The sequence below is a fragment of the Spermophilus citellus genome, assembly GCF_964194105.1.
Source record: "Spermophilus citellus genome assembly, chromosome: 5".
NCBI classification, from domain to species: domain Eukaryota; kingdom Metazoa; phylum Chordata; class Mammalia; order Rodentia; family Sciuridae; genus Spermophilus; species Spermophilus citellus.
The window spans coordinates 76,911,167-76,925,761 of record NC_138186.1 but is presented as its reverse complement, the minus strand read 5'-3'; the positions used below and the strand labels follow the sequence as shown (position 1 = coordinate 76,925,761).

The window sequence follows — 14,595 nt, the reverse complement described above, 5'->3', positions numbered from 1 at the left end:
CCATCCAAAATAAATTTCTAATGTAAATTTACTATTATCAGTCTTTGTAGCTGCCACACTCATGAAAATTCTGCATTTGGGAGCAAATGACTAACCATTTCAATACATCTTCTACTTAATCTCTCATTAGTATTTTTACAGAAAAATGTTGTTAGTTATAAATCAATGTTCTTTCACATATTATAATATAATAACAGTATTATCTTAATTAATTTTAATATAAGATATATAGATAGCTTATATTTATGAGTTGTGGTAGATAAAGAGTCCTATGAGAAATGATTAAACTATGAACAGCATATATTCTTCTGACTGAATTAACACCTTTTTTTGGACATATGAAAGGATTAAGTTCTAAATTATATGGGGTTTATTTAAATTTAAAAAAATAGAACAGGTTTTCTCAAGGATGGGGATCTAAAGAAACTATGTAGATACCTGATTTCAATTACAGCAAGGGCCCCATGTTGAAAAAAAAACATTGAAGGGTTCAAATTCTATGCAATTATACATAAAGTTACATGAGTTAAGAACAATCATCTCTATATATCACTATTGAAGAAAAATTTTCAGGAGATTTTGGAGTATTTTCTTATGTTTTATATTTTTAATAATACAAACTGGTGTTAAATCTGTTCAGATATAATATATTGATATGGAGAAGCTATTACACAAATTTTTTACACACTATATAGTTATAAAAAATACTGATTATTGTCTACAATATTTTATAAACAATCAAAAAATATTTCCTTGTTAATTTGCTTGTTAATTATTGTAATTATCAAAGTTGTTGTTTTTACCTTGTTAAATCCATATGAATTTCTTAAGGAATTCAGAACACTATTTCAGTGTATTCATAAGGGCATAAGAATGATGCAATTTGACATTAAATATAAAAAATAAGATTCAAATATGATTAGAGAACTTCAGAAATATTTGAGTAATGTAGACTTTTAGGCTTCTCTTTAAATAAAATGAAACAACAAACAAATCAACTAGAATATTAATGAGCCCAAGAAACCTGCCAGATAAGGAGGAGAATGTTCTGGATGAGAATTATAAATGAATGTGTATTCTATGTAAATGTGAATATAAAATTAAAGAATAATAAAATTATGATTGCATGCACATATCAAAAATACAGAAATAAAGACATTAGAATCAATTGTAAGGGCATTGATTCATTTATTTTACTTAAGAGGAATACAGCAAAATAAGGATGTAGCTCAGTGGTAGAGCACTTGCCTATCATAGGCAGGGGCCTGGGTTCGATACACAGCATTGAAAGGGGAAAAAAATAGAAAGAGGAAAGTGTTAATTTGAATAAAACAATGGAAATTAAAAAACTGAAAATATAATACACAAAATTTTTGAAACTAAAAGCCACAAAGGGAAAGATACTGAAATGTTACAATATTCTAATCTTTTTTTAAAATTTTTTTAATTTTTTTTTTATTGGTTGTTCAAAACATTACAAAGCTCATGACATATCATCTTCCATACATTTGATTCAAGTGGGTTATGAACTCCCATTTTTTACCCCAAATACAAGTTGCAGAATCACATCGGTTACACATCCACATTTTTACATAATACCATATTAATGACTGTTGTATTCTGCTATCTTTCCTATCCCCTACTATCCCCCCTCCCCTTCCCTCTCATTTTCCCTCTCTACCCCATCTGCTGTTGTTTAATTCTCTCCCTTGTATTTTTTTCCCCTTTCCCCTCACAAACTCTTATATGTAATTTTGTGTAACAATGAGGGTCTCCTTCCATTTCCATACAGTTTCCCTTCTCTCTCCCTTTCTCCCACCCCACTCATCTCTGTTTAATGTTAATCTTTTCCTCATGCTTTTCTTCCCTGTTCTGATCTTAGTTGCTCTCTTTATATCAAAGAAGACATTTGGCATTTGTTTTTTAAGGATTGGCTAGCTTCACTTAGCATTATCTGCTCTAATGCCATCCATTTCCCTGCAAAATCCATGATTTTGTCGTTTTTTAGTGCTGCGTAATACTCCATTGTGTATAAATGCCACAGTTTTTTAATCCATTCATCTATTGAAGGGCATCTAGGTGGATTCCAAAGTCTAGCTATTGTGAATTGTGCTGCTATGATCATTGATGTGGCAGTATCCCTACAGTATGCTCTTTTAATAAATAAGATCGACAGACCCTTAGCCATGCTAACGAAGAGAAGAAGAGAGAAAACTCAAATTACTAACATACGGGATGAAAAAGGCAATATCACAACAGACACTACAGAAATACAGAAGATAATTAGAAAGTATTTTGAAACCCTATATTCTAATAAAATAGAAGACAGTGAAGACATCGATAAATTTCTTAAGTCATATGAGCTGCCCAGATTGAGTCAGGAAGACACACACAATTTAAACAGACCAATAACAAAGGAAGAAATAGAAGACGCCATCAAAAGACTACCAACCAAGAAAAGCCCTGGACCAGATGGATATACAGCGGAGTTTTACAAAACTTTCAAAGAAGAATTAATACCAATACTTTTCAAGCTATTTCAAGAAATAGAAAAAGAAGGAGCTCTTCCAAATTCATTCTATGAGGCCAACATCACCCTGATCCCAAAACCAGACAAAGACACTTCAAAGAAAGAAAACTACAGACCAATATCTCTAATGAACATAGATGCAAAAATCCTCAATAAAATCCTGGCGAATCGAATACAAAAGCATATCAAAAAAATTGTGCACCATGATCAAGTAGGATTCATCCCTGGGATGCAAGGTTGGTTCAATATACGGAAATCAATAAATATTATTCACCACATCAATAGACTTAATGACAAGAACCATATGATCGTCTCGATAGATGCAGAAAAAGCATTCGACAAAGTACAGCATCCTTTTATGTTCAAAACACTAGAAAAACTGGGGATAATAGGAACTTACCTCAACATTGTAAAAGCTATATATGCTAAGCCTCAGGCTAGCATCATTCAATATTCTAATCTTTAAAAAAATATATCAATAGATAGAGGTTATTCATTTGAAAAAATAGAAGGCAAATCAATTATATGAATTAAAAACATATAGAAGGGGACTGGGGATGTGGCTCAAGCGGTAGCGCACTCGCCTGGCATGTGTGCGACCCGGGTTCGATCCTCAGCACCACATACCAACAAAGATGTTGTGTCTGCCGAGAAGTAAAAAATAAATATTAAAAATTCTCTCTCTCTCTCTCTCTCTCCTCTCTCACTCTCTCTTTAAAAATAAAACATATAGAAGATGAAAACCAGACAAATATCGACAATTATATCAATCACACATTAAACCAATTCACACATTAAATAAATCTAATGCAAGTCACACACTGTGGTAAGAGGAAACAAGAAATTTTTACACACATACAGATATATGTTAATAATATGTATTAAAATAACTATTAAAATAAAACAAACCTATTTTGTTTTGTTTTAAAAAGGTCAATATAACAATTAAAATTAGAGAGATTAAAAGAAATAACACATTGGGCTGGGGCTGTAGCTCAGTAGCAGAGCACTTGCCTAGCATGTGTGAGGCATGGGTTTGATTTTTAGCACTGCATAAAAAGAAATAAATGAAGAAAAGACATGTTGTCCATCTAAAACCAAGAAAGAAAGAAAAAAGAAAGAAAGAAAGAAAGAAAGAAAGAAAGAAAGGAAGGAAGGAAGGAAGGAAGGAAGGAAGGAAGGAAGGAAGGAAGGAAGGAAGGAAGGAAGAGACACACATCAGAAAATATTGGGAAAATGCAAATTAAAACAAGCCTGGAACTGCACAATTGATAAATCAACGCAGAATTCAAGACTAAAAATGTTAAACTGGATATAAAGTCGTTGACATTTAGCTTTATGTAGGCATACTAATAGCATTGTATTAATATAAATGATGCTTGCTATTAATCTAGGTTTCTGAAAGTATTTATGTCTAGGAACAAATGAAAAATGAGTAGGTATGAATATTAAAAGAAGAAAGAATTACTGTGGTTTACAGATGAAATGTTTATAATTCTAGAAAATTAATAAACTTGAACAAAACCACTAAAATAAAATAATTCTATACAATGCCTTATTGAATAATTGATATAAGAAATGTGTTGGTTTTCAATCAGAAACGAATTTCTCTTAGAAAATAAAATGAAGAAAAAATTTTTTTATGAATTTAGCAAAGTATATCTAGGAATAAACTTTAATGAGTGCATACTAAAACATAAAATTCTAATGAAGAATATAAAAATTAAATGATTGAAATTTTATAGCAGTTTGTTGGGTAGAAAGTGTTTTAAATATGTAAATCCTTCCAAAATTCTTCTATAAATTCTATATGACATCATACATGAAAAAATAAACAATTTTGCTTTATAATGAATACATAGAAGATAGAGTTTGAAAGGAACAACAACCAAAAAAAAAAAAACTGAAAAAAAGAGTAATTCTAGCATTTATTAAAACAAAGAATCAACATATATTTTGGAGAGTTATGTATAAATACTTGTACTATAGAAAAATATATGACTCATAGATCTATGTGATATGTATATGTATCCATACATGTATCCTCATTTACATAAGGAAATAAATTATAAAATTACCATTTTCTATCTATGGAGAAACTATGAATATTTTTATACCCTAAACATGAGAAGCTATTTTAAAAAGGACATGAGATTTATAAACAATTAAAGAAAAAGATGATAAATTGCTCCATATACTTTAAAATATGCTGTCATAAATTCAAATACATTGAAGTATTTGGAAAAAATTGTAATAAATCAATCAAAATAACAAAAATAAAAATTTTAAGTAATTTGTAAATGCTTAAGTATATGTTAAGTAGTCTAGCTCTGTATTTGGCATTCCCTCTACTTTTCTCAAAACCCATAAAAGTATAGTTAAAGGAAAGAAAAAGCATAGGAAAAAAAGCCATCAATTAGAAAGACAAAATAAATTAAGGGGATATCCATAGGAAAAGAAGAACTCAAACTGTCACTATTTGCCAACAGCATGATTCTATATGTAGAGGATCCAAAAAATTTTACCAGAAAACTTCTAGAACTAACAAATGAATTCAGAAAAGTAGCAGGATATAAAATCAACACCCATAACTCAAAGACATTTCTGTACATCAGTGAGAAATCCTCTGAATGAGAAACTAGGAAAACTACTATATTTACAATAACCTGGAAAAACACCTCTACAATGAAAACTACTGAAAATATATATATATATATATATATATATATATATATATATATATATATATATATATATATATCACCTTAGAAGATGGAAAGATCTCCCTGTTCTTGGATAGGCAGAATTAACATTGTCAAAATGACCATACTATCAAAAGCACTATACAGATTTAATGCAATTCCAACCAAAATCCCAAAGACATTCCTCATAGAAATAGACAAAGGAATCATGAACATGAAATTCTTCTGGAAAAATAAGACTCAGAATAGCCAAAGAAATTCTTAGCAAGAGTGAAGCAGTTGGCACCACTAAACCAGACTTTAAACTATACTGTAGAGCAATAGTAACAAAAATGTCAAGGCATTGGCACCAAAATAGACTTGTTGACCAATGGTACAGAATAAACCCCCATAGAGACAGTCATCTTACATTAGACAAAGGCATCAAAAACATGCATTGGAGAAAAGATATTGTGTCCACCTACAAATAAAGAATATTAAAAAAGAAAAACAGAGAGAGAATAAAATCATGGCATTTGCAGGTAAATGGGTGGAGTTGGAGAATGTTATGCTAAGTGAAGTAAGCCAATCTCCAAAAAACAAATGCCAAATGCTTTATCTGAAATGTGGATGCTGATTTATAATGGGGATGACGGGGCAGAGAACATGAGAGGAATGGAAGGACTTTAGATGGGGCAAAGGAAGGGAGGGGAAAAATATCATAACCCTAAGTAAATGTATGAAGACACAGATGGTGTGACTCTATTTTGTGAACAACTAGAGACATGAAAAATTGTGCTCGATATGTGTACTATGAATTAAAATGCATTTTGCTGTCATGTGTAACAAATTAGAACAAATAAACAAATTTAAAATAAATTAATAAAGAAAACAAAAAGTGCTGTCTCATCAGAATTTGGGATACTGGAGAACAGGCAAATAAGTGTGACTAAGAAATATGAGACAATAAAGTAAATTAGTGGCTGAGGGGAAAGTGGTAAGAAAGCTGAACACTTGGAAGACAGAGGAATTGGACTCACTAGACATTCTTAATTATGGGGATAGAGTAACTCTAAAATAAATTTTAAAAGATTTAGTTGCAAGCAGTTAGATTTCTGGAATCCCTCCATCATCCCATGTCAACAGCCAACTACACAAAAATACACTAGACTAGACCACCCCACAAAAATATACACATTCTAGGGAGATATATATAATTACAATTTTAAATTAGTAAAAAGCTACCCAGAAAACATGGAGAATAAAGACCTTTTCTCTATGCTAATAAAATATATTTGTGGGACCAGGGCAATCCTACACTGTTACTGACTAACCCTAGGGAAAAGAACTATAGGTTCTGGTGATGGAGAGATCTTCAAAAAAAAAAAAAATAACATTGTCTCTCCCAATATTGCAATAAAATTGTCCAATGGAAAATATTACTTGCAATGTATTAAAAATTTTCATTTTGAGAATGAAGCGATAACCCAGAAGATACTGCAGTCATCCCGCTGATCTACCCACCCAGGAAATCCTCATGGGGAAATGCTAGGACCCACATGGCTGTTTACTCAGGTGGCTAAACTGTACAGTGAGTGAACTGAGAAAAGACAAGCAAACACTCAAGTAGAAAAAAACTCGGAACCTGGTGGATAAGCCAACAAATGATGGGGGAATTTTCTGACCAAGTTTGACATGTTTATTTTATAGGTTTAAACATCAGAAGGATTTATCCTGAGAAAGTTTCTTCAAAACAAACACAACCAAGGTCATGAGTATTAACAAATTATGATTATGAGCTTGTGCTCATAATTTTCTATCCCCAGCAGCTGGCCTCTGAACCTCAAGGACAAGAACTGAATAGCACCATGGCTGGCACAGAACCTCCTACTAAACTGTGTGTCTCTATAGCAATCTCGATGGGCACATTTGCACCAAGAGTGCTCTAGAAAAGCATCACCTCTATTACTGGACAGAGCAGGACCTATAATTCAGTCACCACTTCCAACAGGGAAACAGAACAACAGCAACAACAACAAAATGAGACCAAGAGACTGTTCAATACATTTTACATGTTAATTAACATCAGGGGATAATTACTGTGAGGCACTTGAAATCATGAGTTAAAAACTATAAAACATGAGGTGACTATTAACTTCAGGGAAAACAAAAAGTTGTTTAGAAAAAAATATTTATACTACATGTTTAATCTGTGAATAATGCTAATATAGTTGTAGTCATATAAAATGTATATTGGTTTAAAAACAACCTAATCTGATTGGGAGAATGAAAGATATTGGGGAATTTGGAGAATGTGAAAATGTTTTTTTTTTTTTTTTTTTTTTTTTTTTTTTTTTTGGTATAAGAAGATTGAACTCAGGGGCATTTGACCACTGAGCCACATTCCATTCCTATTTTGTATTTTATTTAGAGACAGGTCTCACTGAGTTGCTTAGTGCCTCACTTATGTTGAGGCTGGCTTTGAATTCTCCATTCTCCTGTATCAGCATCCTGAGCTGCTGGAATTACAGGAATGTGCCACAGTGTGTGTGAGAGGTGATGGGAGATTGGTGTGTATAAAGCAGAATAAAGCACCAATATCAAATTTCTTTTTAAAGTACTTACAATATCAATATTAAAATAAAAAAAATTGCAGAAAAGTGCTGAAACTAGTCAGTTATTAAGCAAATAGTTAAAAAAATAACTTTATAAAAAGTGGATTGCGGTAAGCCATAATTTAAACATATAAAAACACATTTTTTAACTCTCTTAAGAACAATTCTACAAGAGATTTTACCTTTGAATATTATATATATATATATATATATATATATATATATATACATATACATATATATACATATATATCATACTATATTATATTTCACAATATATTTTATATTATATAATCATATATATATGTGTGTGTGTATATATATATATATATATATATATATATATTATAATTTATTTTTTAGTTTTCAGTGGACCCAACATCTTTGTTTGTATGTGGTGCTGAGAATCGAACCCGGGCCGCATGCTGCCAGGCAAGCACGCTACCACTTGAGCCACATCCCCAGCCCCTATAATCCTATATTATATATAGTGAAATTATTATATCTCTGATATATTTGTTCAAAGCATTCCACAGCTATGTAATTTTTGTTGGAATAAATAAAACTTCAGAATAACCAGAGGATCTTCAGGCGGTATATATTCATACAGTAGAATATGTATAACCTTTGAAAATAGAATATGATAATTTGGAGTAATACCCAAGACATATCATTAAATAAAAAGAGCAAGTTTCAGAGCATTGAATTTTATCCAGGTATGATATTTTTTAAAAAAATGTTTATAAGCAGGATGTATATAAATAATTATATTTGAGTAGGTAAGTATGTATATAGGTAGGTAGGTAGGTAGGTAGATTGGTAGACATGGAAATATTAATACTAATGAGAAATTAATACACAAAGTTATATATATATTCATTGAAAATTTCCCAAATTTGACTGCTTTGTCAAAAACAAAATTTTAAAAATTAAAAAAAATTGGAAATAAGTACATGAGAAGAAAGCATTCTCTTGAATAACTTAAATTCAAATAAAATGAAAATTAATAAACATTGCAATATTGAAATACAAGAATTAAGCCAATTACCATCTGTTTGATCCTAAATTTTCATCTGTATTTTGGGCCTATTTTCCTGGTACAGTACTTGCATATATACCCAACTGACTTTTAAGTTATGTGTGTAAGTAATTTCCCAAATTTTTTATGAGCAACTATCAATTTCCTGTTTCTAAGCAATATTTCTTCTGCTAAATTTCCTTCTTACTAAAGATTGTCACTGTCCCTAACTGCATGGTCTTAAATGAAGAACTTACAAATGCTCCTGTCTTCCACAAAATTAATCCATTAGTAAAAACTGTAGATCCTATTTTTAAAATGTATCCTGAGATGACTTTTCATCATGAACACAAAGTTCCATGCTTCTTACCATAATCATTTCTTTCTGAACTACTGCACTATTTCTTGCATTGTAACATTTTATTGATTTTACTATTACCCACCCAGCCTCCAACCCACTGTAACAAAATTACATTTTTAAAGCAGAAATACCATCAAGTAATTTGTGCTTGTTTACCCAAATTTCTTGTAAGTACATTTTTGAGACTCATCCAAAATGTTCAGAAATGATTTGAATATTCTTCATAGGTAATGTAGGTTTTAGATGTTTAAGTACTAGCAACTGATAGATAACAAATAACATCTACTTTAATTGTTCTGTGTTTTCAGTTGTAGTATCTAATTAGTCTAGTACCTCCATGTGACAATTTTAAAAAAATATTCTCCTTAAATTTACTGATTAAATTTAGCTTTCCATGTAAAATGTAGAATCAAATTGTTAAATTCTCACCTGTTATTTTTGTTTTACTGATATGTTAATGGAGATAAATATAGGAGGAATTTAGTCAATTATTTGCTTTCTGCTTCTATCTTAGAATGCCACAGACTGGGCAAATTATTAACAATAAAAGTTTATTTGGCTGATAGTTCTGGAGGCTGGGAAGTATAAGATTGAAACTCACATCTGGTGAGGGTCTTATTGCATCATAACATGGTCAAGGAGCAAATGAGACAGGGTAAGAGGAGGCTAACCCAAAGACCTACATTGGAAGGGATGTAAAAGGAAATAAATCTCCCTCCTTCCCTCCCTCCCTCCTTCCTTCCTTCCTTCCTTCCTTCCTTCCTTTCTTTCTTTCTTTCTTTCTTTCTTTCTTTCTTTCTTTCTTTCTTTCTTTCTTTCTTTCTTTCCATTGAACTCAGAGGCACTTATCCACTGAGCCACATCCCCAACCCTGTTTTGTATTTTATTTAGAGACAGAGTCTCACTGAGTTGCTTAGTACCTCCTTTTTGGTAGCTTTGAACTCACTATTCTCCTGCCTCAGCCTCCTGAGCCACTGATATTACAGGTGTGAGCCAGTGGTACCCGGTTCTATCTTTACTTTTGGCAACTCCCTCATAAGGACATTTGAGAAAGGAAGCAAAAAGGATGCTTGTCCAGTAATATATACATTTACTCCTTTTCTGTGAAATGCAAGTACAATTGAAAATTCTGCAAATGAAAAAAAAAAGATCACTCAGAAACCTATTTACCAAATAAATTGTAAAGAAATTAGAATCACGTTTCTCTTTTCAAGGCCAGGGCTTTGAATACATCAAAGCAACTACTGTACTGCATGTCATTAGCAGTCTCAGTGATCTTTGGAAACTTGCATTAAATGGCTAAGTTTTTTCAAACTACAAGAAGAAAGACTTGAAATAATTGACCTTTAACATTTTGGTTAGCTCCAAACACCATCATATAGATTTATTCTAAGTGTAATTACTTAGGTTCATTAGGTTAATTTCCATTACTAATAACAAGCAAAGTGATTTGACATTGTTCATCTCCACTCATTCACATGTCTATATGATTATCTTAAGTGCTCTCTGAATACTTGATAAAGGATGCTTGAAATTCACAATGTTACTTTGGACTTAAGATTATCACAATGGTTTAGGGTTTTTCTTTTTATCTTACTACTTTCTTTTTCAATTTATATATGCTTTTTTTTTCAAAAAGATGCACATTAGCATATTCTAAAATATGTAATTATATTAAAAATGCTTCTTATTATGTATATCATTTAAGGTATTACCAAGACAGAGGACCCAAGAAATGTGTTCAACAAAGTATAATGATTGAATACATAAATGGAGTACTGAAAAGTTATGTGTGTGTGTGTGTGTATGTGTGTGTGTGTGTGTGTGTGTGTGTGTGTGTGTGTGAGAGAGAGAGAGAGAGAGAGAGAGAGAGAGAGAAATAAAGAAAAAGATCCAATGATTTACCTTGCCTATCTCAAGAAAATGATTAGTACTTTGTTCATAGTGTTGTAGGGACAAATGAGGCAAGGAACTGAAGTCAGCAGGAAACAGTTTTATTTGGCTGCAGCAGGTTCAGAGGGCACAGCTTTTGCTGTAATCAATTAATCCCCTGAACCCCAAGTTCAGGTAGTTTCAGAGTTTTATATCCAGCACGTAAGGGGAGGGGCTCAGAAGTTCACAGTCTGCAAAAGTTCACATAAAAGCAGCTTTTTCTTTCACTGTTCTGGGCATGTTAACCCTTCAAGGACAACACCTGAGAAGGGGAGAGCTTCTTCTCCCCTTTCTATTCTCCCCCTGCCAGCTGTTACCATGGAGCCCAGTTGGTAACTTATCTTAAAAGTGTAGTGATCTCTCTGAAGCCCAGCTCAAGGTCAGACGCCTTGTTTGCACATTTCTTCAAAGTACTATACTGGATATGTTTGTGAAAAATTAGTAAGGGGTGTCCAGCACCTGGAGTGCTGGTATCTTCTCGGCCAGTGGCCAAGTAAACAGGGTGACATGAACATAGGAAATTTATCTACATTGAACTCTTTTGCTGACAGTCCTAAACTCAGTCTGGGTGAAGGTTTCTGGAGAGGCCCAGTTAAGACTTTTCAGGGGAGAAAGGGGGGGGGATGCCACTTTAATAGTTTTACCATAATATTCAATTAGAAAAAATTGCATTAAAAACACTAACAAAATATTTTGGATAAATTAAAATCACTGCAAAATTAATTTGTATGTGTGCTATTAAAGTAAAGCCAATTTAAACATACATTAAAATCTGTATTTAATAAAATATAATAATGAATCCATGAATTGTCTTCAAGGGTAGAGATATTTTAAAATCCAAAATAATATAGCTTTTAAAAATAATCATATGGAGAACATCACACTAAGTGAAATAAGCCAAATTAAAAAAAAAATCTAGGGTTGAATTTGTGTCTCATTTATAGATGGAAGAGCAAAATAAGAAGAAAAAAAGTGGGAGATAATTGGATATCATAAGAATATAGGGAAAAAAGAGATTTAGGGAAGAAATATGGAGTAGGAAAAGATGATCAAGAGGGTAGGAAGAGGGACAAGAAAGGGGAAGGACTAGAGAATGAATTTATCAAAATCGTACTCTGTGCATGTATAAATATACCACAGAGAATTTCACTTTTTATATATGTAAAAAGCACACAAACTAAGTGAAAGAGTGAGAGGAAAATCAGTAGAGTATAGGAAGGAGAAAAGGGTGAGGGAGGAAGAAAAAGGGATGTAACAGGGACTTAAATGTAGTCAAGTCTAACATACGTATGACTTTGTCAAAATGGACCCAACTATTATGTGTAAGTATAATGGTCTAATAAAAAAAATATAAAGAATACCTGACATTGACCTTTTGTTATATTTTAGATGAATAATTGCATTGAGTGACAGATTGAGTTTGAATGATCTATTTTAGACACACACATATATACTGTCACTTAGCATCAATAGAGTTCATATTATACTAGCTCAAATACAAATAAAGTGGCAGAACATGCATTTAAGTCTAGACCTATTTCTAGACCAAAGTTCTTTCCACTTTTAATTTTTCACAGTAAACAAAATTATACTTTGCCAAGAATGGACACTTTCTATCAGGATATTATGAAAGCACAACCCAAATACACTTTTATTAAATAATTATTTATATAAATTTAAAATAAATATGCAACTTATTTAACATATTAAAATGGAGTCCATGACTAACTGAGATTTCAACTTTTTATGTTTCAGATGTAGCTGTTCTTTGGGTTACCTTGGCAGATTCTCTATTATCAATGTTGAAAATTGCACAGGAAATCATACTACATCATTGCATGCCCTCTGCCTGACCCATCTGCACAACTGTAACTGTAGCTATCTGCAAAGATATGAAAGAAACATCTGTGAAAGAGTAACCGAGAATTGTAAATCTGCACACTGCAAAAATGGAGCAACAAATATTCACTTGACTTGGTATTTCTACTGCAAGTATATCCCAGGATATACAGGCAAGTATTTCCTGAGAAATCAGTCTTTAGTGGATAATTTTTTAATATGTTTATTTGAAGTATCTAAACTGCATCTAATGATTGATAATATTGTAGTCTGATTTCTCATTTGGCAATGTAAAAATGCCTTCACTGGAATAAGAGAGTTGTTCTTTGGGCAATTTCTTTACTGACTACATATCCTTACTCATGCAAATTTGGCTAAGAAGGGCAGCTTGAACCATTGAGAATACGATGGCGTATGTCAAAAGTCCAAAGAGCAAAACTGGCAGCCACAATCTTCTAATAACTTTGCCTGAACACGTTCAGAACTGCATTTCATCTTCCATTTTGCCTGCATCAGCACAGTGAGTGCCAGTTTTTTTCTTACTTTAAGAATAAAAATGTTATTTCAGAATTGGCAAGGTCATTTTTTTGACTTGAAATTAATACGATAAAAATAAAATAAAATCACATACATATTACATCATTTGTACAACAAAGGACAAGATTCAGAGTGGCTATGTGGTACGAAGGTAGCTTTTAGTATAATAAAATCAGACTCTCATTTATATAACTAGAGATTTTATTCTTAAAATGAAATGATTCTTTTCCAGCGATTGTTACATTGAAATGATAGTTTAAAATAACTTAAAAACTTTTTATTATTTTGTTTATAAAAACCATACAGAGGCTAAGCAGGAAGAAAATAATGTCACTTTTAAGCCATATCTATCTTTCAGTACACTACTAATATAATAATAAAATATTATTTCATTTTATTAAACAAACCAAATTCAAAAAGTTATTTGGATTCCATCAAAAGCTGGAAAAATGTACTTTCCTATTTGATATTTAAAGTAATATGCTACAGGTTTTGGAGTCATTGGAGGCAATCTTAAAATATTGCATTCCAAAACTGAAAATAGTGATATCACTGGAATAAATGTATGGCTCTTCAGATTAACTTCTCTGAAGCTGGAAACACATTTGAATGCACAAATTCAGGTAATTTCTCTAAAAATTGATCCCATTGCTCCATACACACAAAAAAACTGTAAGTAAAAATAAAATGGCATAAATGTACTAACATTATTAAAGTTAGTTGCCTACATTTGAAAACATAATATATTTGTGTGTTTGTGTGTGTGTGTGTGTATACTTTTTTTAAAACCTGAACTATCTTTCCCAAATTATAAACATCTAAAGTTAATCTACAAATGGATATGAAATATAAGAAAGAACTAGTACACACATTATCAATGAATGATTTATCATTTACTCTCTTAAGACTATATTGGTTGTACATTGTATGATCATTAAATATTTATTTTTCATATTCTATTCATATAGTTCTACTATACTTACATACATATGCACACATCCAATACCACACTATATAGTGTATGATTGGCATGACCCACATTTCTGACTTGTTATTAAATATATGATATTTTTCTTTATTAT

The 14,595-nt window shown here is 31.6% G+C and overlaps 1 protein-coding gene across 1 annotated transcript in view; it reads left to right on the top strand.

The window, feature by feature from the left end:
* EYS (eyes shut homolog) overlaps window positions 1-14,595 on the top strand; it is a gene marked incomplete at its 5' end in the record, with an annotated part of 1,607,607 nt that overhangs the window by 173,656 nt on the left and 1,419,356 nt on the right. The window contains 1 exon segment of the mRNA XM_081294994.1: window positions 12,923-13,153. Within this exon segment, the coding sequence (XP_081151120.1) occupies window positions 12,923-13,153 (231 nt within the window).